The 26,941-nt window shown below is 39.9% G+C and overlaps 2 protein-coding genes across 2 annotated transcripts in view; one reads left to right on the top strand and one right to left on the bottom strand.

Moving 5' to 3' along the window:
* Nucleotides 1–807, bottom strand: part of LOC124150734 — a 31,564-nt gene extending 30,757 nt beyond the window's left edge. Inside the window, exon 1 of the mRNA XM_046522762.2 lies at nt 685–807. The gene's annotated coding sequence lies outside the window, so the exon portion shown is untranslated. The remainder of the gene's footprint in view (nt 1–684) is intronic.
* Nucleotides 808–10,974: 10,167 nt separating this feature from the next.
* Nucleotides 10,975–24,376, top strand: LOC125377306. The gene is made up of 3 exons (XM_048390269.1): nt 10,975–11,055; nt 21,950–22,045; nt 23,060–24,376. The coding sequence occupies exon 3, from the start codon at nt 23,185–23,187 to the stop codon at nt 24,160–24,162; it is 978 nt and encodes a 325-aa protein (XP_048246226.1). The 5' UTR covers nt 10,975–11,055; nt 21,950–22,045; nt 23,060–23,184; the 3' UTR covers nt 24,163–24,376.
* The last annotated feature ends 2,565 nt before the right edge of the window (nt 24,377–26,941 follow it).

Below are 26,941 nucleotides of genomic sequence, written 5' to 3'. Positions count from 1 at the left end.
GTTTCGTTTTACTATTCTCCAATCCATTTTTAGTATTACCCGTTGGCCCGGCCTGGCCCGACTTTTAGACAATCCCACTTATCGACCCGTACGGTCATATTTACAATTGGATTGAAACACACAGTCGATATTGATGTGTTTTGCTTACCCATTGCTTAGTTACGACAACAGACAACAAAAAAGTAATATTGACCCGCAGACTCGCAATAGACTGTCACGGTCTACTTCATGCTAGACGATGTGCAGCAAAACGTTATACTTGCTGGTGGCGTAGCTCCGAATGTTATATACACACAGACACGTTAATCAGATATAGGATATTACGGTCGAAATGCATGTCTAAATTCACCCACTCTGCTTAGATCCTAGATACGATAGATATAGTATATTGATGTACCATGATAATTTGCGTACTGTTCATTAAATACGTTTAGTACATAGAATACATCTTCCATTTTCTATCAATAGAACACGCGTGATTTCCATCCGTAAGATACAAAGGCATAACTTGATAAAAGAATAAACGTCATTACGATTTAGATACATTTTCATATCATAAATGAACTGTTGTCATAATAAACAAGGTAACCATGGTAACATCATACATATATTTCATGCTGTGTTGGCAATGGCTACTCTGCTAAAACAGTATGTATAAGTTTTGAGGATGTGTCTGAATATTACCTTTCAGTTCCTGGTCAAACGACGCATGCTTCTCCCGAGTCTGCTGAAGGCTGACGCGGTCCGGGTCACGGTGACCTTTTTTTGCTTCCTGGAACTGGAGAGCTGATTACACCTGTATATTGATTTTCCTACCTCGCTCGACGACTACCCGCATTTTGTTGTTGTTTGTTTGTTGTTTAACGCCGCACGCAGCAGTACTCCATATGAACATATAGCTGTTTCTCGCGTACATTTGTTTCTACTCGTGCGCTTGTTTTAGTGAGTGAGTGAGTATGGTTTTACGCTCCTTTAGCAATATTCCAGCAATATCACGGCGGGGGACACCAGAAATGGGCTTCACACATTATACCCATGTCGGGAATCGGACCCGGGTCTTCGGCGTGACGAGCTAACGCTTTAACCACAAGGCTACCCGACCGCCCCGCGCTTGTTTTAATAATAATGGGTATCTAGAAGTACTAGTGTAACAGCTGGATAAAAACAGCGGCAAAAACATGACTTGCTCCTGGGGGTGCATCCGTTTACTTTTACGAGACGTGGAAGAGGATTATCCCGTCCATAAGACAAAGCTACTCCGTCGTCTCTGTACGACGACACAAAAGGGCGTGGTACCTGGTGACCACTCCTGTGTTCACCCCCCCCCCCCCCCCCCCCCCCCCCCCAAGTTCAGCTCAGTGAATGGCTACTCTATCGTGATGATTTGGTTCGTTGGTTTGTTGTTTAACCCCGCACTCAGCAATATTCCAGCTATATGACGGCGGTCTGTAAATAATCGAATCTGGACCAGACAATCCAGTGATTGACATCATGAGCATCAATCCACGCAATTGGGATTGATGACATGCATCAACCAAGTCAGCGAGCCTGACCACCCGATCCCCGTTAGTCGCCTTTTACGACAAGCATAGTCACCTTTTACGGCAAGCATGGGTTGCTGAAGACCTATTCTACCCCGGATCTTCACGGGTCCTATCGTGATGACCTCAGGTCAGGTGATGACAGACTACTTTCCTGATTGACTAGTTACGACAAACCCATTGTTCGAGTACCATCTGGGTACAGTGTATTATGCCTATTATATGCCGCCGTGGGGATTCAAGTTCTTGGTCCCCAAGCAGCATATGTTTGACGTACGACGCGACTAATTCGCCCTGATTTTGTTTCCTGGTTTGTCAGGACGCAACGGCTTTCCGGGTATCACCGAAGTTGTGAACGTCTACGTTTATTTGTTTGTTTGTTGTTACCGTCACAATCAGTAGTATTCAGCTATTTGAGGGAGGTCTGTAAATTGTCGAGTCTGGACCAGTCAATGCAATGATTAATATTATAATGATTGTGTACAGGATTGTACTCTACAGTACTGGTGTATATAGATGGATGATTGTGTGCATAAATGTTGTCTACAGTAGCGGTGTATATAGATGGATGATTGTGTGTATTAATGGACGTTACAGTACTGGTGTATATAGATGGATGACGGATGATTGTGTGCAGGAATGTACTCTACAGTACTGATGTATATAGATGAATGATTAATGTTTGTGTGCAGGAATATTCTCTACAGTACCGGTGTATATAGATGGATGATGGATGATTGTTTACAGGAATGTACTCTGCAGTACCGGTGTATATAGATGGATGATGGATCATTGTATGCAGAAATGTACTCTACAGTACCGGTGTATATAGATGGATGATGGATGATTGTATGCAGAAATGTACTCTACAGTACCGGTGTATATAGATGAATGATTGTGTGTATTAATGGACGTTACAGTACTGTTGTATATAGATGGATGACGGATGATTGTGTGCAGGAATGTACTCTACAGTACTGATGTATATAGATAAATGATTAATGATTGTGTGCAGGAATGTTCTCTACAGTACCGGTGTATATAGATGGATGATGGATGATTGTGTGCAGGAATATTCTCTACATTACCGGTGTATATAGATGGATGATGGATGATTGTGTACAGGAAAGTACTCTACAGTACCGGTGTATATAGATGGATGATGGATCATTGTATGCAGAAATGTACTCTACAGTACCGGTGTATATAGATGGATGATGGATGATTGTATGCAGAAATGTACTCTACAGAACCGGTGTATATAGATGAATGATTGTGTGTATTAATGGACGTTACAGTACTGTTGTATATAGATGGATGACGGATGATTGTGTGCAGGAATGTACTCTACAGTACTGATGTATATAGATAAATGATTAATGATTGTGTGCAGGAATGTTCTCTACAGTACCGGTGTATATAGATGGATGATGGATGATTGTGTGCAGGAGAGTACTCTACAGTACCGGTGTATATAGATGGATGATGGATGATTGTGTACAGGAATGTACTCTACAGTACCGGTGTATATAGATGGATGATGGATCATTGTATGCAGAAATGTACTCTACAGTACCGGTGTATATAGATGGATGATGGATGATTGTATGCAGAAATGTACTCTACAGTACCGGTGTATATAGATGAATGATTGTGTGTATTAATGGACGTTACAGTACTGTTGTATATAGATGGATGACGGATGATTGTGTGCAGGAATGTACTCTACAGTACTGATGTATATAGATAAATGATTAATGATTGTGTGCAGGAATGTTCTCTACAGTACCGGTGTATATAGATGGATGATGGATGATTGTGTGCAGGAATATTCTCTACATTACCGGTGTATATAGATGGATGATGGATGATTGTGTACAGGAAAGTACTCTACAGTACCGGTGTATATAGATGGATGATGGATCATTGTATGCAGAAATGTACTCTACAGTACCGGTGTATATAGATGGATGATGGATGATTGTATGCAGAAATGTACTCTACAGAACCGGTGTATATAGATGGATGATGGATGATTGTGTGCAGGAATGTACTCTACAGTACCGGTGTATATAGATGGATGATGGATGATTGTGTGCAGGAATGTACTCTACAGTACCGGTGTATATAGATGGATGATGGATGATTGTGTACAGGAATGTACTCTACAGTACCGGTGTATATAGATGGATGACGGATGATTGTGTGCAGGAATGTACTCTACAGTACTGATGTATATAGATGAATGATTGATGATTGTGTGCAGGAATGTACAGTACCGGTGTATATAGATTGAAAACTGTTAACCATGTTCTTGGATGTACGTAACAGCGCTGGTATATATAGATGGATGATTGTGTGCATGAATGTTCACTACAGTACCGGTGTTTATAGATTGAAAACTGTTAACCATGTTCTTGGATGTACGTAACAGCGCTGGTATATATTGATGGATGATTGTGTGCATGAATGTTCACTACAGTACCGGTGTATATAGATTGAAAACTGTTAACCATGTTCTTGGATGTACGTAACAGCGCTGGTATATATTGATGGATGGTGCATAAATGGGTATAGGGATGTGCAGTACATTAGTCTTTGTATATCGATGGAAGACGGGTCATTGTGTGTGGGAATAAACTGTACAGTGCTGGTGCAATTAGATTGTGAGCATATAAATTGAGTACGGGTGAAAATTGCTAGGGATGCAGGTACAGTACATCCGCATCAAGATATTTCTTCATCACTTTTGGGATTGCCTAAACGTCGCTCCATGACAGTCTAAAGTTATTGTTCGCTGTTAACTCCAATATTGACGACCACACCTACATATTATTGATGCAACACACACACATAACATTTATGAACAATCAAAAAACAAAACCGTGCAGCATAATTAAATTGTTGCGAGTTAATCGCTTGAAATCATAAAGTCGAGGTGTGGCTGATTTGGGTGACATGTAAAAGAGCAATCGTTAAACGAAATAGGATTATCAAATAACATTAACTATCGCGATACAAACCCCCATCTGTCAACATAGCGTTTTCATCTATAGCATAGTACTATAGCTAAGTAAATGTCACTTCATAATGTCACTGTTCATCGCATTTAAATTAGACATGTTGGTTAAAGTGAAGCTCTTTACCAAATACTCTCAACAGTCTCACAAGTGTTCGGTTCGACTTGGCTCGGGTTGTCACAATGAGCGTAAACCTCATAGATATATCATCAAATGTGTTTACATCAATAGACTAGTATGATGTCTACCTATATACCACTTTATAGTGTCTCAGATCGCGGTATTTAAAGAAGACATGGTGCTCGAAGTGAAGCACTTTTCCCTCTACATTCTCCAAATAGTCTCCAACAGAAGTGTTTGGTCTATGTTTGGTCCGACTTGGCCAGGGCTGTCAAAATCAACTTTAGACTCACAGCTGTATCATCACATGTGTTTTACATCTGTAGACGAGTATTATATCTACCTATATACCACCTGATAGGGTCACAGTCCATCGCATCTAAAGAAAATTGGCCGTTAAAGTCAAACACTTTCACTGTATTTTCTCACGAAAATCTGTCATATGTGTTTGCCCCGACTTAGCCCGGGCTTTGAAAATCATCTTACACCTCACAGATGATAGACTAGTAATATATTTACCTATATACCTGGAATTGCAAACAAATCTAAGACAAAGTCACAGCCAGGGTCCATTATCGCTGGTTTTAGTCCTCGTGATTATAATAACATGATTGGTATCACAACCTCACTTTGGCATTGGATTTACGTACGACGTCATTTTACAGGTATTTCCGGTTCTCCATGGGAAAAGCGAGCCCAAGTATTTATATATTTTCATTTTGTTTTTTACCCTCTTTTTCCAGTTGATAAGAAAGCAAGCTGTAATATATGAAATCTGATTTACATCTGCCTAGACCCAGAACATTAAGTGACTTCAATAATAAATTTATGAATTATTGACCCAGCCAATCAAATTCTATGTAAGTATTATTAAACAAGTTTTTATGAAAGTTTTTCATGACACCTTCCATGTTGCACCACGTGGGTAAGGATTCACGTTGCAGAATATATTAAATCAGAATGGTAAGTGCCTCACCTTTAATCTGTTCTATAGTTCAAGCCTATCTGTCGTGGGTTATGCCATGTTTCAAATATCAGCCCAACATTTATAACATAGGCTCTGCATTATCCCGGAAGCAGGAGAATAGTTAATGTCACCTGACAACCCGTTATCTCTTTGTGTTCTTATCAATGTTCTAAATATGGTATGGAGCTAGTTCTTCCTGATCGGGAAAATGACGTTCAATAAGAATGAAATAGCCCATTCCCTTCCACTGATTTACCAACCTGAACTAGAAATAAAGGAGACTAGCGAGAACGCCTCATCTGTTTCATATTTAGATCTAAAAATAATGATTTAGTGACCAAACACTGGCCAAAAGATCATATGACAGGAGAGATGACTTCCACTTTCCAAGTGTCATCTCCCCCGTTATGTTGAGCAATATTCCTGCAGCTCCAGCCATTGGTGTCTACATTTCAAAACTTCTTAGAATAGCGTCATACGACTCTTGCTAAGAAGCTGTTTGATCAAGATTGTTTTCGGGTGAACATTTGACCTACCTTTGCGTGTGTTTGTGATGTGATGCACCGGTGGGGCAGGATACGCTCACCTTTTCGCGAACACCTGTTATCAGCTCTTTTTTATAGTGATTCATAAACGCATGCTCATGATATAGTCGGAATCGACAGCGCTTTTAGCAGAGGTTTTTTATAAATATGGATGGAAAGGATTTTGACACCTTTATTACAGCATAATAAATAATAGAAATAAATTGCCCTTCTAGATCTGTCATAATTTATGACTGAGAAATACATACACATTTATTCCAAGGAGATACGGTGTGTGGTTGACCTGCACAAGTCTAAGCAAATCTGCTTTGTTATTGAAAAGGGCGTATTTATTATGTTTTTGTTTCATAAGTACAAATCTTACGATGACTAAGACTTTGTCATGTTCTGGGGCTTTTCCTCACATCTAATCGATTCCTACAGTAAATATTGGCGTGTTTTATAAGTGGTCTCTCTTTTTCTTATTATTTGTCCGGATACGTACATAAATCTGTATCTATTTTTCAATGAATAATTACATTTGATATATGTTTAAAATTAAAACTGATCAACATATTTGTGTAGCAAAGGTCTAAAATCAAGCTTGTGATCTTGTGAAGAACGACTCTTAAATAGAGGACATGTAAGGAAAACATTGCTTCTACTTTATCAGGGAAGCCGGAAAACAGTTCATTTTGTTTCATCTCTTGGCTATATACCATATGAATGGTCATTGTCCCTTATCATGTATAAATGCAATGAAACCCTTTGGTCCAACTGAAAGTATGGCAATACAGTGGCCTGACAGTAATATATATATGAGGAAGTCAGTCAGTCAGTCAAGAGTCAGTCGGTCAGGCAAGAGGCAGTAAGTCAGTCAGTCAAGAGGCAGTGCGTGAGTGAGTGAGTGAGTGAGTCGTGAGGCAGTCAGTCAATCAAGAGTCAATCAGTCAGTCAGTCAGTCAGTCAGTCAAGAGACAGTCAGTCCATCAGTCAGTCAGTAAAGAGGCAGTCAGTCAGTCAGTCAAGATGCATTCAGTCAGTAAAGAGGCAGTCAGTCAGTCAGTCAGTCAGTAAAGAGGCAGTCAGTCAGTCAGTCAGTCACCTGAAGGTGATTAAAATAAGTAATTTCAGGAAATAAGTTCTATTCTTTGATGCACTGACTGAAAACATCTACATCAGCATTTATTCTCTTAATTGCCTCTTGAACGGAACACATATAGACATATACTGTCAATTTATTCGGTGTGTTGTTAAGTTGTTGTTTTTGAACGTGACATGTGTTATATATTAACACCATGTTTGCCTTTAATAGCGCGACCTGAGACACTGGTATAATACTGGTTTCTAGATGTAAACACATTTGATGATACATCAAGTAAGGTGTCAGTTGATTTTGACAGACCGGGCCAAGTCGGGGCAAACACATGTGGCACATTTTCTTGAGAAAATACAGTAAAAGTGCTTGACTTTAATACCAGTTTTTTCTTTAAAATGCGGTGTACTGTGACACTATAAAGTGGAATATAGGTAGATATAATACTATTGTATAGATGTAAACACATTTGATGGTACATCTGTGAGTTTCAAAGAATAGAACTTATTTCCTTAAATTATTTATTTTAATCACCTTCAGGGACAGATCTCAGACTGTCGGTTGTCCCTAATAATTTAATTACAATACAAACAACCATCCTCGGCTGACTGACTGACTGACTGCCTCTTTATTGGTTGACTGACTGACTCTTGACTGACTGACTGACTGAATGACTGCCTCTTTACTGACTGACTGACTCTTTACTGACAGACTGACTCTTGACTGACTGACTGACTGACTGACTTTTGATTGACTGACTGACTGCCTCTTGACTGACTGACTGGCTGACTCTTTACTGACAGACTGACACTTGACTGACTGACTGACTGATTTACTGACTGATTTACTGCCTCTTGACTGACTGACTGACTGACTGTCTCTTTACTGATTGACTGACTGACTGACTGACCGCCTCTTTACTTACTGACTGACTGCCTTTTTACTGACTGACTGATTGACTGACTCTTGACTGATTGACTGACTCTTGACTGACTGACTGACTGCCATTTTACTGACTGACTGACTGACTCTTGACTGACTGACTGACTGCCTCTTCTCTCACTGACTTGACTGACTGTCTTTTTACTGACTGACTGACTGATTGACTCTTGATTGACTGACTGTCTCTTTACTGATTGACTGACTGACTGACTGACCGCCTCTTTACTTACTGACTGACTGCCTTTTTACTGACTGACTGATTGACTGACTCTTGACTGATTGACTGACTCTTGACTGACTGACTGACTGACATTTTACTGACTGACTGACTCTTGACTGACTGACTGACTGCCTCTTCTCTCACTGACTTGACTGACTGTCTTTTTACTGACTGACTGACTGATTGACTCTTGATTGACTGACTGCCTCTTGACTGAGTGACTGACTCACTCACTCACTCACTGCCTCTTGACTGACTGACTGACTGACTGCCTCTTTACTGACTGACTGTCTGCCTTTTTACTGACTGACTGACTGACTGCCTTATGACTGACTGACTGACTGCCTCTTTACTGACAGATTGACTGCCTCTTTACTGACTGACAGACTGCCTCTTGACTGACTGACTGACTGACTGTCTCTTGACTGACTGACTGACTGCCCCTTTACTGACTGACTGACTGACTGATTCTTGACTGACTGACTAACTCTTAAATGACTGACTGTCTGACTGCCATTTTACTGACTGACTGACTGACTCTTGACTGAATGACTGCCTCTTTACTGACTGACTGACTGACTGCCTCTTTACTGACTGACTGACTGCCTCTTTACTGACTGACTGCCTCTTTACTGACTGACTGACTGCCTCTTTACTGACTGAATGCCTCTTGACTGACTGACTGACTGCCTCTTGACTGACTGACTCGACTGACTGTCTCTTTACTGACTGACTGACTGACCGACTGACTGATTGACTCTTGATTGACTGACAGCCTCTTGACTGACTGACTGACTCACTCACTCACTGCCTCTTGACTAACTGACTTACTGCCTCTTGCCTAACTGACTGACTCTTGACTGACTGACTGACTTCCTCTTGACTGACTGACTGACTCTTGACTGACTGACTGACTGAATGACTGCCTCTTTACTGACTGACTGACTGAATGACTGACACAGTACTGTTCACATCATTGCTTTCTACACCGCTTGTTACCTGTTGCCTTACCTCGGTAGTTTCTGTTTATAGATTAAATATAAAGCAAAGGAATGTATATGAATTGAGCAAAGCAGATCCCGAGGAAGTTTTGAAACAATTGTTAACATAAATGTTTGTTCATTCATTATTTGCTCCATAAAATCAATAGAGCAGCAGGCGTTTTCCTCATAACCTTTACAAATCCGTTTTATGATAAGCAACAATGAGCATTGTGGTAAGATAACATTAAGTCAAGGGTAATTTGAAGAGCTATACTTTATACCAGTAATCAGTACCATTATATATTACTGTCAGACCACTGTATTGCCATACTTTCAGTTAGACCAAAGGGTTTCATTGCATTTATACATGATAAGGTACAATGACCATTCATATGGTATATAGCCAAGAGAAGAAACAAAATGAACTGTTTTTCCCTGATAAAGTAGAAGCAATGTTTTCCTTACATGTCCTCTATTTAAGAGTCGTTCTTCACAAGATCACAAGCTTGATATTAGACCTTTGCTACACAAATATGTTGATCGGTTTTAAACATATATCAAATGTAATCATTCTTTGAAAAATAGATACAGATTTATGTACGTATCCGGACAAATAATAAGAAAAAGAGAGACCACTTATAAAACACGCCAATATTTACTGTAGGAATCGATTAGATGTGAGGAAAAGCCCCAGAACATGACAAAGTCTTAGTCATCGTAAGATTTGTACTTATGAAACAAAAACATAATAAATACGCCCTTTTCAATAACAAAGCAGTTTTGCTTAGACTTGTGCAGGTCAACCACACACCGTATCTCCTTGGAAGAAATGTGTATGTATTTCTCAGTCATAAATTATGACAGATCTAGAAGGGCAATTTATTTCTATTATTTATTATGCTGTAATAAAGGTGTCAAAATCCTTTCCATCCATATTTATAAAAAAACCTCTGCTAAAAGCGCTGTCGATTCCGACTATATCATGAGCATGCGTTTATGAATCACTATAAAAAAAGGCTGATAACAGGTGTTCGCGAAAAGGTGAGCGTATCCTGCCCCACCGATGCATCACATCACAAACACACGCAAAGGTAGGTCAAATGTTCACCCGAAAACAATCTTGATCAAACAGCTTCTTAGCAAGAGTCGTATAACGCTATTCTCAGAAGTTTTGAAATGTAGACACCAATGGCTGGAGCTGCAGGAATATTGCTCAACATAACGGGGAAGATGACACTTGGAAAGTGGAAGTCATCTCTCCTGTCATATGATCTTTGGGTAGTGTTTGCTCACTCTGAATCATGATGCATAGATCTAACTATGAACCAGATGAGGCAGTCTCACCGGTCGCCTCTCCTTCTAGTTAAGGTTGGTAAATCAGTGTAAGGGAATTGGCTACTTGTCTGTTATTAAACGGCATTGGACCATCGATATACCTAAAGCTTGGGTAAACTTCTTGACCAAATTACATTACATATTTAGAACATTGATAATAACACAAAGAGATAACAGATTGTCAGGTGACATTAACTATTTTCCTGCTTCCGGGATAAAGAACAGCCAATGTTATAAATGTTGGGCTCATATTTAAAACACGGCATAACTCATGACAGATAGGCTTGAATTACAGAACAGATTCAAGGTGAGGCACTTACCATTCTGATTTAATATATTCTGCAACGTGAATCCTTACCCACGTGGTGCAACATGAAAGGTGTCATGAAAAACTTTCATAAAAACTTGTTTAATAATACTTACATAGAATTTGATTGGCTGGGTCAATAATTCATAAATTTATTATTGAAGGACATTTAATGTTCTAGGTCTAGGCAGATGTAAATAAAAATTCATATAGGGTAGCTTGCTTTCTTATCAACTGGAAAAAGAGGGTCCAAAAGAAAATGAAAATATATATGGATACTTTTAGGGCTCACTTTTCCCATGGAGAACCGGAAATATTTGTAAAATGACGTACGTAAATACAAATGCCAATGCGAGGTTGTGATACCCATCATGTTATTATAATCATTAGGACTAAAACCAGCGATAATCGACCCTGGCAGTGAATTTTTCTTAGATTTGTTTGCAATTCCAGGTATATAGGTAAATATATTACTAGTCTATCATCTGTGAGGTGTAAGATGATTTTCACAGCCCGGGCTAAGTCGGGGCAAACACATATGACAGTTTTTCGTGAGAAAATACAGTGAAAGTGTTTGACTTTAACGGCCAATTTTCTTTAGATGCGATGGACTGTGACACTATCAGGTGGTATATAGGTAGATACAATACTCGTCTATAGATGTAAAACACATGTGATGATACAGCTGTGAGTTTAAAGTTGATTTTGACAGCCCGGGCCAAGTCGGGCCGAACATCGATCAAACACTTCTGTTGGAGACTATTTGGAGAATGTAGAGGGAAAAGTGCTTCACTTCGAGCACCATGTCTTCTTTAAATACCGCGATTGACTGACTGCCTCTTGACTGACTGACTGACTGACATAATATTAGCCTATCTATAAGGTTTACGCGGATTGTGACAACCCGAGCCAAGTCGAACCGAACATTTGTGAGACTGTTGAGAGTATTTGGTAAAGAGCTTCGCATTAACCAACATGTCTGATTTAAATACGACGAACAGGGACATTGGGAAGTGGCATTTACTTAGATATAGTACTATGCTATAGATGTAAACGCTGTGTCGACAGATGGGGGTTTGTATCACCATAGTTAGTGTTATTTGATAATCCTATTTCGTTTAACGATTGCTCTTTTACATGTAACCCGACTCAGCCACGCTTCCACAGCTCGACGTTATTATGCTGCACGGTTTTGGTTTTTGATTGTTAATTTATATAGACAATCCAGTGATTGACATCATGAGCACCGATCCACGCAACTGGGATCGATGACATGCATCAACCAAGTCAGCGAACCTAACCACCCGATCATGTTAGCGCTTGGCGTAAAAGGCGACTAACGGGATCGGGTGGTCAGGCTCGCTGACTTGGTTGATACATGTCATCGATCCCAAACTGACGAATGACAAAGTAGACACAATTAATTTATGGATATCAACCTCTTTATTTACTGTAAATGCGACGTTTTGGTATAGATCCTTATACCATTGTCAAGCAGGGCCGCAACGTCGCCTTTACAGTAAATATAGAAGTTGTTATCCATTAATTATCTCTATTTTAGAAACAAACTATTTGGCTGAGAACGATTTCATGACATTGAAAATGTCATAATTGTCCGTCAATCGTCATTTTGGCCCCCGGTTTTCCTGAATTATTTTTTATTAAACACACATCCACGCATCGAAAATCGGTTGACCTAACCAGAAGTTCCAGCTTTGTAATATTTTATGTCTGAATAAAAAAACCAACTTCTACATGGTTATCATATTATTTTGTAGCAGTTGATCTGACTCCCAGTTGGGCGTAGGACTAGGCGATTTAACGTCTTACAACAATGACATCATGATTGTGTGTCAAACATGGTTGCTGCATGAATGACCATTGTCATTTTAACTTCCGCCCCGATAAAGAGGGAATATCTCAAACACATGGAAATAAATAAAAATTTGAAATGCAATATGAAAAGAATATCTTGGTACATGTATAAGAAAACATAATTTTATTACTTGCCCGTGAAGAGATCACCCGTTTAATAAACATACAGCTGTATTACACATTGTGTAATACCAAAACGCGTGCTAATGTACTCTCGAAACACGTTTCACGAACAAATATTGAAAGCTCTCAACATCCCTTGGCTTATTCAACGACATTGCATGTGGAGATGATAGATCACTGAGAGGAGCTTATGCACACTCGATGACCCCAGCAACCTTGTTGCTATGCTGACGTCACATGGCATTGTTTCGCCGATGGATCTTGCAACAAAATTCCACAATTTACGTCATCAGGTATTCTGACGTGATTGTAAACTTTGAGGTGCAAGGCCCGTTCCACAAGGCGATCGTATTGTAGCGCAACGACAGTCGTTAGTCTAAGTTAAAGTATGTGAGTTGCGATTAGCCCTACGATAATTTTGTGGAACGGACGACTGAATTCTAAAGGTGGACCGTTGTATGGTATTAAATTCATACGTTTCAACTTTTGACGTGTTTGAAGTATTATTCTGTTAAACTCAATTGGACTATGCCGTTGATCGTGTAGGTGTCAGCCTATTCATACTCATCAGTATAATTCTAAAAAAGTTATGAATGGCAAGTAATAATTAAAATACTAAACTCGCTCCCGTGTTAAACGAATTTTATGAAACTCGTGAATAGTTGTGGTATCTGACTCGCTTTCGCTCGTCAGATACCACAACTATTCACTCGTTTCAAAAAATTGGTATTACACAGGAGCTCGTGTAGTATTCTATATATATGCCAAGACACACTGATGTCATGCTCTTCTTCCAGCTTTTTCTTCTTCTTTTGTTTTGAGATGGCTCCCTTTGGTACGCAATCTTCAGGTTTTGCAGCTCATCAGGGGAGATTATGTGTAGGGTTAAGCACGTCCGAAGGTTTTTATGATATTTAAAACCCGCATCCGCGGGATAAAATCTCGGGGCTGACGCCCTTATGTTTTATCCCGCGGATGCATGTTTTTAATTTCATAAAAACCCGAGGAAGTGTTTTATCTAACTTATAAAGTGACAAGAGAAACTTAAAACAACATTTATCAAAATGTTGTTATGTTTCAAACATACTTTCTATGAACCTTAGGAAACGGGCGTAAAATATATGTTGCTGGCGTACGGATCTTGAAACATAAACTTTTAAAAGCATTGTTATTTGTCAGCGCCTCTGTCGCCCAGTGGTACACTGATTGGTCTACAGATACGAAGGTTGAGTGTTCGATCCTCGGGAATATAAAGAAAACATTTGGTTTTACAATTTATTACTTTGTGTTCAAAAGCAAAATATATTTCTTGCGAGAAACATTAATATGTTACAATGTCAGCGGAAGTTGTATTACTATAATCCCAGTGATATTATATAACATCCCTGTTTATGAGATTTAATCACATTGGAGAACAATAGGATGACGTTACTGCGCGTTCGGTTCCAAATTCAATTTAGCGCAGTTAAATCTACAGGTAATCTAGCTCTACATTGAAAACACAGTATGTTTATCTCCATTCTACAATGACTAAATAAAACGCGAACTCTTTGGTTAGCAAATCACTGGATTGTCTGGTCCAGACTCGATTATTTACAGACCACCGTCATATAGCTGGAATATTGCTGAGTGCTTGCCGTAACAGGCGACTATGCTTGTCGTAAAGAGCGACTAACGGATCGGGTCTTCAGGCCCGCTGACTTGGTTGAAGCATGTCATCGTATAACAATTACGTAGATCGATGCTCATGATGTTAATCACTGGATCGTCTGGTCCGGACTCGATGATTTACAGACCGCCATCATATAGCTGGAATATTGCTGAGTGTGGCGTTAAACAACAAATTATAACAACAACAACAAAATAATTTGAGTTTTGATTCGTGTTTCTCTTCCTCGGTTTTAAAGAAAAGGCGTGGGTTTCGATATTTGATGCTGATTCATGAACCTATGCTTATAGTCCTATGGTTTTATGAGACCCTTTTTATGATCATGGAAATAGTTTTGTCGCTTTAACATTAAAACCCGTGTCCTTCACTTACATTCCAATTATTGTGTTCTTTTCAATTATGAAACCATAAATTGTCATATCTCAATCAGAAAGTCATACAAATTACAGCAAACTACGTTTATAACGAACACGCTTATAAAGAACTGACCGATATAACGAACTTATCTTTTAGTCCCGACCAGTTGTATATATGCTGTATGTATGCTAATAACGAACTACGGTTATTACGAACTAAAAGTAGTGGTCCCCTCGAGTTCGTTTTAACCGTAGTTTACTGTAACACAATGTATATCATTATAAGCAACACGACGTTCATACCCAGTACCATAAAAGGCAGTCACACCACGTTTAATTCAATCTTCTTAAAACACAACACATTTATTTAATTCATATACTTATACCCTATACAAATCTGGTAACCCTCGCTAAACAAAGTCGACCCGTGAAGATCCGCGGTAGAAAAGGTTTTCAGCAACCCATGCTTGTCGTAAAAGGCGACTATGCTTGTCATACGAGGCGACTAACGGGATCGTGTGGTCAGACTCGATGACTTGGTTGATGCATGTCATCAATCCAAATTATGTGCGCATAATATCAATCACTGGATTGTCTGGTCCGGACTTGATTATTTACAGACCGCCGTCATATAGCTTGAATATTGCTGAGTGCGGCTTAAAACAAACAAACAAACCAACTAACTTTACACAAAGTCAATGGTTCAGTTTCACACATAGCAGAAATAACAACACACTAGAGAGAGGGCCACCTGGTCGCTGAAAATAGACCCTCTGTAAGATCAACCGTGTATAAGAATATAGAACGGCAGGAGCGATCAACAGTGGTATGTCGCTATTGGCAAATATGAACTACGAAGCAACTCGTAACACTGTCGGTCACAAGCCGATCCAGGCTGTGTGACTGGAGTACAACTCCCATGATAAGGACATGAAGGTAACAATTTTTCTTATTTCTGTAGATAGGTTGTGGTATATATATATATATATATATATATATATATATATATATATATATATATATATATTCATTGCTCAGTGTTGTAAACACGTGCCTTTGGTTTCCGGGTGTGTCATATATTGATCTTGCTAATTTTAGTAAAGGGTAGGGCTGAGGGCATGGGGGTGGTAGATCCTTACCCAATATATGGTATTCTATATATATACTGAATGTTGGTGACTGAGTATGTTTTTGCGCTGCATTTAGCAATATTCCAGCAATAGCACATCTTCCCGAGGCAAGGGAGTTAAATGATTATAAAAGTCCAGTTTCCAGCCTTGCCGAACTAGGCTGGTATTATGGAGTTAGATTTTGGCTGGACTAACGAGTCTAAGCATTAATCCAATCAAAATCGCGAACCAAAATCGAAATCCGGTTCGTAAACTGTCATGCAAAGTTCGGTCGATTGCAGGATTTGGAAAGCATGTGCACCGCCAACTCGTTGTCAACAGCTATTTTCCAAATCTTTTCAAGTTTTTAATCAAGGTGCTCACATGATATGATGCACTTCGCGATGTAAGACCCCTTTATAAAAAAAAAAATCTTTATTGTCGATCACATCGTCCTGTCTGGGCGCCGCCATTCTGTTTGAAACAAATGCAAGTGATACGAGAGGTGGAATCTGATTGGTCCATAGGAGAGGCATAGAAGGGATATAACTCGTAACAGCCATCGGTGGCGCTACAATCGAGCCAAGGAATTCCAGCCTAGTTCCGCAAGGGTGGAAAGTTGGCAATAGCACGGAAATGGGCTTCACACATTGTACCAATGTGGGGAATCGAACCTGTTCTTCGGAGTGTCGAGCGAACGCCACTAGGCTTCCCAAACGTTTAGCTTGGACAGTCTTAGTGCAAGTAGCTGTTTTATAAACGCGTCCTCTTATAAGTAAACGTAGAGGTGGGTGCGTTAGCAAACGGGGGAGTATCTCAGATACATCTTCGCATGTCAGAATGATGTGTGAGACGCAGGTCACAGGCGTTTATCAATTTGCTAAAAACACCTAGGCAAGGTACTGACGTATCATAATGCATACTACTTATCATGAGTCAAGGGTATGGTGTATTTGTGTATGCACTAAGCAACGGGAATGGTGCTATGTAATCATAATTGTTGCGAAACTGGATTCAACTAAGTAAAAGGAACGCAACTCTGCGAAGCGATTCGCCAGTAACAGGCAAAACATCCAGACTCACGTCCTCGTAACGGCAAGCTGTATTCTCATGTCAAGAAGTGCAACAAGCCGCCGGCGTCGTAAACCTTTGCTTGTCTTTTTAATGAAATTAAAACACTTCTATGATGAATTACTGGACATTTTTTGGCTGGTCGCCCATCCAGATGCCCTGATTTGTATTCAAGCTGTTGGAAAGCCATCAGTGGAAGGAAATATTGCAGACTCCGTACTTTCATTTGGAACACTAATTGATTGGAAGCATATATTTTACAAGTGGCGGCCCTGGGTTAAATAGGATTATATCCTATTGATTTTGGTGGTAAAAACAACCAGAATTGCCCCCATCTACTAGTGTTTGATAGAAACCTTGTCTAGTGCTGCGAAAATGGTTTAAAATGTCTAGAGGGTGTTTCTGAAGAGAATCGATCGATCAAATGATGGCAGATTCGTTGTAACTAGAAGTTCCCGCTTTTTTGCCTTTTAAATTTGCAAAGGATTACAGATTTCAGATGGTCTGAGTTCCTAATGTGCGTTTTCGCCCAAAGGTCTTAAGTTCAAAGACATATTTCTTAAACATTTTGATGGCATGTTTAGAATTCACTATGTTCTTATCGCGATGGAAATCGAATTTACGGAGGAAGAACTAACAATGAGTATTGAATAAAGTTCAAACAGTGGGCCCCTTTCACTTCTCAATAGATGGTGGATTTTCAGTAAACAACATTTTATCAGCAAGGAAAAAGCATACGATCAACCCTGCCCCGTTAAATGCAGGTATTGCATATCGTTAAGGCAGATCAAACAGACTCAGTCTTTAAAATTCTACAGTGGAGGTTATAAAGTTACCGTTGGCAATAAAGAGCGTTCAAGTCACAACATAAATACCACCGGTGCCAGAAGAACAGGCACTACCAGACACGATCAGCGCCAAAATTTTCATCTCGATAATGATCCTATTTAAAGGAATACAGTTCTGTCGAACTTCATTATTTTGAATCTGTGGGGACTGATACTTGGCATTTGAAGAAAATTCATTAACCACAACCAATTCTAGCAACCCAGCTGTTGTGCTGCAGAGGAAACAGTAACCTACAATTGTCATCGTTGCGATATTTGTTGCCCGCGAGGACCCAACTGTTTCTTATTTAGTTTGCTATCGTTACACTATTGATATTGATATGATCATCTACTGTCCGCGACATCTAGAAACACCATCACTTTGCCATCCTCATCAGAACTTCATTTAACACATTATTTTGGATCCCTGAAGCATTACATATACAGGCGCTCCTCCCACAAAGCCGATTTTACGCTTAGACAATTGTATATCCCCTGCTTAATCACAGACTTTGGGCAAAAAGGCTCTTTAAACCGACAGGAATACCACATTCGACCTCAGTGGAACACATGACTGTTAATGTGTAGTATGGAATGCACGAGTGATAGTTCCCAAGAAACAACTGCGACATGTTTCAAAGTGCTCTGCCAGCGGGAATCAATGCTTATTCTCAATATCGGCCATTGTTGGGGATGCGCGGGGGCTAAAACTCACCCAGGGCTGACTAGGAGATATACATGCTGAGTTTGCAATGAAGAGCCGGGTTACCCGTCTTTCGTTCGATTCCCAGATTTGATCCGACTACGATCTGCACCCTTGTCAGAACCTGTTCCTTTGTTTCATACAGATGACCATGGGGATTTTTGGCTTTCATCCAACAATGTGTAGACTCGACGTGATATAGCTGATAAATAGTTTCATGCGACCTTAAATCGAATTCACTCACTCAACATCTGAGACATCGAACTTAATATTCACTTTTCCAAAAAACACAGGTAGATGTTTAGTAAATTTATTGTATCTGATAAAGTCGATATATTTAATATAATATCATAGATAAAAATATGAAATTTTGAAGCTTAAAAGTTACATGTTGTCGTACAAAGTCATTGAAAACTGTTCATTGTCATGTCACATAAGGCCACAAGGTTGCGCTGAACTCAATATCTCGTGTGACCGCCCCGGGCAGCAATCACGGCTCTGCATCTCCTCGGATAGGTGTAAGAATTCTGTGCCATTCTGCTTGTAACGCGTTGGTCAGTTGTGGGAGTCTGCGTCATGTTCTGATCGAGCACGTCGATCGAGTTCATCCCAGAGGTGTTCGATTAGGTTGAGATCTGGAGGACAGGACGTTGATGTTAGCACTATGAAGGTAGTCTACCGTGACACGAGCTGTGTGCGTTGGAGCGTTGTCCTGTTGTGTACGAGGATACGACGAATTCGGTGGCGGTGGTATCATGGTGTGGGGTGGCCATATCCTACACCACGAGATCCAACTTGATTGTGGTTCGGGGACATTTGACAGCAAATCGATACATGAATCAAATTCTTCAATCTCACCTTCTTCCAATCATTGACTGCAAGAGGGAGATGTTTCAATGTGTGGCAAAACGCTCATTTCGACGATGATAAACACGTTGTCTTCCATCTCGCCGCTGAAGAAGAAATCGTGATTCATCGCTAAACCACACCCGTCTCCAGTTTCTCAAATTCCAAGGCTGTAAGGCATGGCACCAACGATGGATCCGTTGTAAAACTGGGAAGATAACTGGTCTTCTGAGTTTTGATTCCAGCCTCGCGAAGATGGTCCGATATCCTCGCAAATCAGGGATGCGTCCTGTAGTCTCCGTAGCTGTGGTATTGCGATGACGTAGTGGGAACAGTAGTGGAATATAGCGATCCTGTGCAGGGGTGGTAAGTCTTAGACGGCCGGTTCTCGGACAGTCTGCAGTGGAATTGAACTGTGTGTATCCATCACAAAGGCGGCAAATGGTGCTGTGGTGGACGTTGAAGTGGCGTGCAACAGAAGACTGCGATTCCCCTCTTTGGATATGTCCTATGAAGATGTTCCGATCGGCAGGGCTGAGTCCCGGCAAATTCGACCATAAAAAAATGTTGACAACTGAATGACAAATTATTGGCTTATGTTAGCCTCGTTACAGCCACTACCACGAGTTACGACTGCCATAATTTTCTTTGCTGTTTTCAATGCCGTTTAAGACATTGCAAATCGACAATGGCTGCGTGATGACGCACCGTTTGTCGAATATCAGGCCACCAACATTTTCCAATAACATATATCCAATTTTTATACCGGATTGTCTGTGTTGTCAGGTTCAATTAACTGCCTGTGCGTTTCTTTTTTTGAAGAGTGTATGTATCTGGCTTTCGTGTGTTTTTTAACGAATAAGCTTCACGGGAAAGACTCAGTTACATCCATTAAATCATGTTTCATATAATTGGTGTCATACAACTTCAAAGACTATCTTTTGAGACGATATCCAATTTGAATCATTCATAATCCCTGTATGTTTATATGTATCTCCTAGTGTATATTACAACATACTTGATATATTATTTCAGGTATCTAGAGACTTGAAAATGAAGCGAGTGCTGGGATTATCTGTTCCCGAATATTCTGGAAAAAATATATTATGCTTTGAATAAGTAGTCTGTCTCAAACGCGTATCCCAGGCCCCTCCGTCCCCATCCCCCTCACCACACTCCCCCCAAAACATATAAACATATAATGGTCCGTCACTCATCACTTCAGCACGCAGGAGGATGTTGTTCTCACAACATCACATAACACTGTTTCATTAATGTTATTGGATTATAGAGTCTGTAGGCGTCGGGACATCAAACGCTATACAGTGTTAATTGATTCAGCCTTGGCCAGTGTCTGAGATGGAGGTCAACTTTCTCAGAATCTGGGCCGCCAGTTCCATAAATTTGTCAATGAACGCTCCAGTTACCACTTTGTCAACGTACTTATTTTGCGATATCCCGCTGATGACTTTCGATTCTAGAGATAGTGGTGCTACAGAAACGCTAAACCTTTTTTAGTTGTTATTGTCTCAGGAATAGTGTCGTTTAACCACATGGCCAACTCCTCATGAGCATCCGATCAAAATGATGGCTGATGTGTGTCATCGCAAACATGATATCGCCAACCAGTTTCCCTTGTTGATTATTTTGTATGGAGGTTCCCTTACATGAATATACAATGTTATGCGTTGTCCTTGCAATGAGTATTATCAGCTTAGAAGGAAATGTCTCTCAGGACCATGTCTAACTGTGCAAAAAACACCAACCATCCATAATTTGATAAGATTGTCTAGATTCTATATGTGAGTTATTTCTGCTACTTTGCTGCAAGTGATTAGGAGTGAGTGAGTGAGTTGGGTTTAACGCCGTTTTTAACAATATTCCAGTTATATCGCGGGAGGAAATGTGGGAGGAAAGCCCGAAGTGATGCAGGTCTCAGACGTTTACCACTTCGGTGAAACCCACGAGCACGGGTATGGTGCTGACAAACCTAGAAACATAATCGGGGCGAACCGGGATTCGAACCCACAATCATAGGTTTCTGGCGTGTCGAAGGGACACAACTCCGCACAGCGAATCGCGGCGCCTTAGACGACTGGGCCACCAGTGCCCCTACAAATGATTAGAGAGTTAGGATCATTTTGCAATGTCAAACGCAGTCAGCACAACCAAGTACCTGATAATATATTAATTTGTTTTCGGAATGTAATATATTAGAACGTCACATAAACAAGTCTGTGAATGTTTACACTTTTGAGACGAGAGCTGTTGCAAGTAATAAGACGCTGATTATCAAATGTGTTTTGCTGTTTCAGATGCCTGTCCACTGATAGAGAAAATGGGCGCTCTTTGAGAACACTGCCGTCAACACACAGTGGACTCTGACACAAACTTAGTTCAAAGTTTGTAAAGTAGGTAAACATAGTGACTTGTTTAAAAACTCGCTGTATAAATTAAACCTTTCATCGTCGATTAACTAGTGTATTCTATCCCCATTCAATTTTAATGAACGAACTGGTGCCATTCATCACCATAGCGCCGTGACAATCTTCATCACTGATATCTTCGACACAGCATTTCTCTCACCAGAGTTAATTGATTGGATGGGGTTATTTAGCATTGTGTCGTATGAAGCAAGCTCGGAATGATGCAATGGTTATGAATAGGTATCGGGGATGTTGCCTAATGTAATATACTAGACAGAATAATGACGATTTCTCCCTCGGTGATCCTTTGCGACGTATGGTCTTAGTCGCGCAAGTCAGTTGTTACAGGATCCGCTGTTAGGGGCTTCTGATTCCAGATTCGTCCTGGTTTGACTATATCAGATGCGTGCGTGAATTTCATCAATGTGATAAGCCTCACTTGGCTTGCATCCTACATTAAACCGACACGCAGTGATGAAACTGAAACACTACTGAATGCAGCCTCAAGTCAAATATCGATTGCGTTTTTGCCTTCTATGGAAAATGAGTTTCGTAATTTGAGGCATGTTTTAATTATGAGAGTTTGGCTGGTCATCGCATTACATATTGGTAACGCAAGATACGGGAAACGTTAATACACGTAATCTTTTAAATCTAACTTCCAGATAAAGGGCGCATAAAATATACCGCAATGGTTAACAGTCGAACGCCATGCCCTAATTGAATCTGAAGCTGGTCCACATATTTGTGTCCAGACATACATTTATATCGATTGTGGGGGATATTTGTAAAGATATATGCGACCGCTGATTAGCTTCGAAGTGTCTTAGAGAATAACATGGGTCGAGTTCACTGTGTCCCAAAATGAAATACATTATAAATTATTCTTTAGTCATAGAGTGATTCAGGCAAATTAATTATAAATATAATCGGCAGCTGACAAGATATATTCAGCATCAACCAGCAACAGAGTTGAACATGTTCTCTTTGTTGTTTCAGAGTGGTGTCAGCAAGACCTCAAAGCTTAGAACATCCTGATTTCTGAAGACATCGCCACCTAGCGGCGATTGATCTATGCAAGGGCCGAAACCCAGAATCGTAAGATAGCCTAGATAAGAATAGCCATGATTTGTTCGTGTCGTAAGCGGTCTTTGGAAACGCCTCCAATACTCGATGTGGAGCGAATACTGCAAGATTATGCTTGGAAGGACTTTAAAGAAAAAAGTGGACGAGTTGAAAAGATATTCCAGCGAAGACGTGATTTTGATATTGAGGTTCCTATGAACTACTTCGATTTTGAAGACTCGGACACGTTTCTAAAACCAAAACCCAAAGCAGCAGCCGGGCATTCTATCCCAGAAACATCGGTCCTGCAGACGCAGTTCAGAAACAATACCAACAGAAGTCAGACGTACAAGTTCAGAATAGAAAGGACAAGGAAGGCCACGATCAGCGTCACATTTCAGAGAGGATTTTCTATTGGCGGAAAGGCCCAGTTCAAACTTGGATTACCGAAGATGCTGTCTCAAGGAGGAGAAGTTGACATGAGACTTCAAATATCCAAAACTACCGGGGAAACGTTCGACGAAACGTTGACATATGAGGCCAATTGTGATATCAACGTTGAGGAGAACTGCAACTACACTGCCAATGTGGCCTTCACTGAGAAGGAAATATCAGCTGAGTTCACGGTGCAGACATTGATGAGAATGCCGACTGGTACAGCGCCAGTTTACATCAGGAGAAAACGAGACCATGAACTTTATGCAACAGTTTTTATAAGCGACCTCAAAGACGTCTTCGCTGATCATAAAGCTACAGCCAAAATCATTGACAAGTCTGCTAAGGACGCAAAGGTTGCTAGGTATGCAATCAAGTTTACTACAACTGGAATTGTTGAGGGGATGCGGCTTGTTGGACAGAAAATCGACATTGATTCTAAGAAGTTAGAAAAGGGAGATGCATCTGGCGTTGACCTACCAGTTGTGAGTCAAAGTGCAGCTGCCCAGAATGCAGGAGTCGAAGCCGCACATCCGTCGGGATTATTTCGACCTAATTTCCCATCAGACAGTGATCACTGGACAAAATATCCTAGGTCATAAAGGTCATATTTCCAAGCTTGGATTTGTTTGGATATTTTTGGATTTGTTTGGATATGTTTGGATACAACATGTCACAATCATATCTGATAAACGTTGTACAACGTTTGACCTTATGTGAGATTAGTAATGACATGAAAGTAAATAATTAAGAGTATTTTGGCACTATTTACCACGAAAAGACCAAATCATGAGCAAATTTAACTAAATGAATTTCTGTCATTTAAAGTCGCCACTCTTTATATTTAATTTCTTATCTTCCTTGTCTATAATCATATGACATTGACTATGAACTTTGAACAATTAAACAAATATTTTGTTTTCCCATACCGCCTTACGGTTGTCGTAGAACAAAGACCGTTTCGAGAATAAAGGGCCTCATTATTATAATTTGAACTAATATACATATTTACATAATAGTACTAGTTTTAAATGAATTTTGATAAGTGTTCGTACAAGAAATGAACTTCGAATTATCTCGGAATTATGCGCAACACATAGGGCGGGAAATTGTATAATTGGTCTGGAACTATCTGACGGTAATTCAAAACAGGGAACAAGATTTCGTCAAATGAATCATTGAGCCAGGAATGCAACGATTTAAATGCTGACAAAATGAATAAACATATCTGGAACAGAGTAGACTGTTCATGCGGACAATTATATGCTACGTCTATTGCCAATGAAGTCACCCCATGTTATAGCATTTGTTTCATATAAAAGATAGAAGCCAAATAAATGGGACAATTAGTTGTTATGAATTAGCTTTACCTCTATGACATATTACGCAACTAAAGGTGAATATGTTTATCAAATAATCAATTACATTCATTAACCTAGTGTCCTTATTTATACACAATTTAATTACGTATTGGGGTAAAATATATAAAACACATATACACGGAATGATTTCTTATTTTGTCAATTTAATCATAACCCAAATCATACAAATCGAACATGTGAAAATAAAAGTAGTGACTAACTTTATGATCAAGGGTATAAATACTCAATTGTATCTATTAATCCTAATAGTATAACAATAAATCTTGTGTATTTACTGAGCATATTTAGATACATCCGGATCTACGACCGCAGTCATATAATCAATCAAGGAAAGTATATTAGATTTGAATAAAAAATGTGCTATCACTAAAACAAAATTCAGCGTTATCCATGTAAGCCTTAACCTGGGAGAAATAAAGTTCTGTTCTGTTCTGAAGACGCCGTCATGATTAGTTGGCGCCAGTCCAGACTGTCCAATCAACGTGAATATACAAACCGTGATTTTACTAGACCAGTTGATGACACCTGTCAAATTCAAAGTGCCCCTGGTCCTCCACCCACCATGTGTAATACTTTAGCGTACTTGATTGTTTAATTTGCAGTTATATCACTTTTAGGCTGAGTGATGAGAGAATAAATTTTGTTGTTTTTGTTAACGATCGTTTCCATTTTCAACGTGGTAACCTTATAAGTGACTAACTTTTTTATCATGATGAAATGAAACATATTAAAATAATCAGAGGGACTGACGATCGCATTTGTCGCATAAATGTCATGCTCGCATTAATTTCATGATTTACTGAAGATAGATTTGAACATTTCTGAGCAACGATCATGTTTTGGTAAGGGAAGTAATCTTGTCTCCGCTTGCAATTGAATTCAATCGGGCGAGCAGTTCCGAGATCACAGCTTGACTGTTCGGTACGGCCGAAAGGTGGCATCCATGTTGTTCACGCTCCGCTGATCACGGGGCCTCATTTGTCTGTATTCTGCTTATGAGCCGGGATGCGCATGAAACACGGGTGTCAAAACCAATATAGTTACCAGATAAACTGACTGGTGGGGGCTTCACCAGTAGATATAAAGCTATAGTAGTAGTAACTAGTTTCGCACGGCTTGTGCTCATCAGACTGATTGCTTAGGTTACTTACTTACTTATATTAGGAGATTTTACGTGCGCTTTCCGACTGGAGCGTATTTCGCACACGGGATTGCTTAGGGGCGTGTGCGTCCTTAAATACCTGAATAAACAGGCGAAGTCGTTTATTCCATGATGTGTAAGCCTGTCATTGGTTGTTTTATGACGGCTAAATGGTGTGTTATAGTGACACGCCGTTAGTAGGTCGCCGGTGATGTGGCGTAAAATGTAGTCGCCGGTATTGGCGATTTAGCGTGAGCTTCCGCGACTTATAATGAGGTGGATATTTGAGCTAAAAACGTTCCACCCGCACGGTCTCAATGACAGAATGGTTGGCTGATTAATTCCCCCTTTGGTCAACTTGCAATATAGTTACCAATTATATGTACGGCCAATTAGCCAGTTCAAGAGACAATACCCTGGTTCTACCACCTTTAGGTGTAATCGCATGCCCCTGGTTCACGGTTCGTCTGATCTCCCGTTATAAAACCACGATGTTTATTTACCTCGGACAGCGCCGACTTCCTGTGTACATGTACGTACATGGCAGTATATGGTTTGACAGTTGTTTGACGGAATCAGTCAATAATTATTGACACAGTGATGTAATTAAAATATGTCACTATTAACAACTCCTATTTTGATTTTTCTATTGTTCAGCTGTACTTTCGATCAGTTTTATATGTATAAAAAATCTTCTCTAGTATTTATAAACCCAACCTAAAAAACATTATATAAGAACAATTGTTTTTTTTAAACGTAAGTTTTCTATTAAAACAACCATGCAAGTAAGATTTCAGCCGTAATATTACTTTAGTTACTCCACAGATTACACATCTTATATGCTGCAAACGCAGCGAA

The sequence above is a fragment of the Haliotis rufescens genome, unplaced genomic scaffold, assembly GCF_023055435.1.
Source record: "Haliotis rufescens isolate VD_foot unplaced genomic scaffold, xgHalRufe1.0.p SCAF_89, whole genome shotgun sequence".
NCBI classification, from domain to species: domain Eukaryota; kingdom Metazoa; phylum Mollusca; class Gastropoda; order Lepetellida; family Haliotidae; genus Haliotis; species Haliotis rufescens.
This window is presented reverse-complemented; position numbering and strand designations above follow the sequence as displayed.

Bases quoted from the DNA above. Each gene is read 5' to 3' on its own strand.
- LOC125377306 (XM_048390269.1), top strand. From the start codon at position 23,185: ATGATTTGTTCGTGTCGTAAGCGGTCTTTGGAAACGCCTCCAATACTC.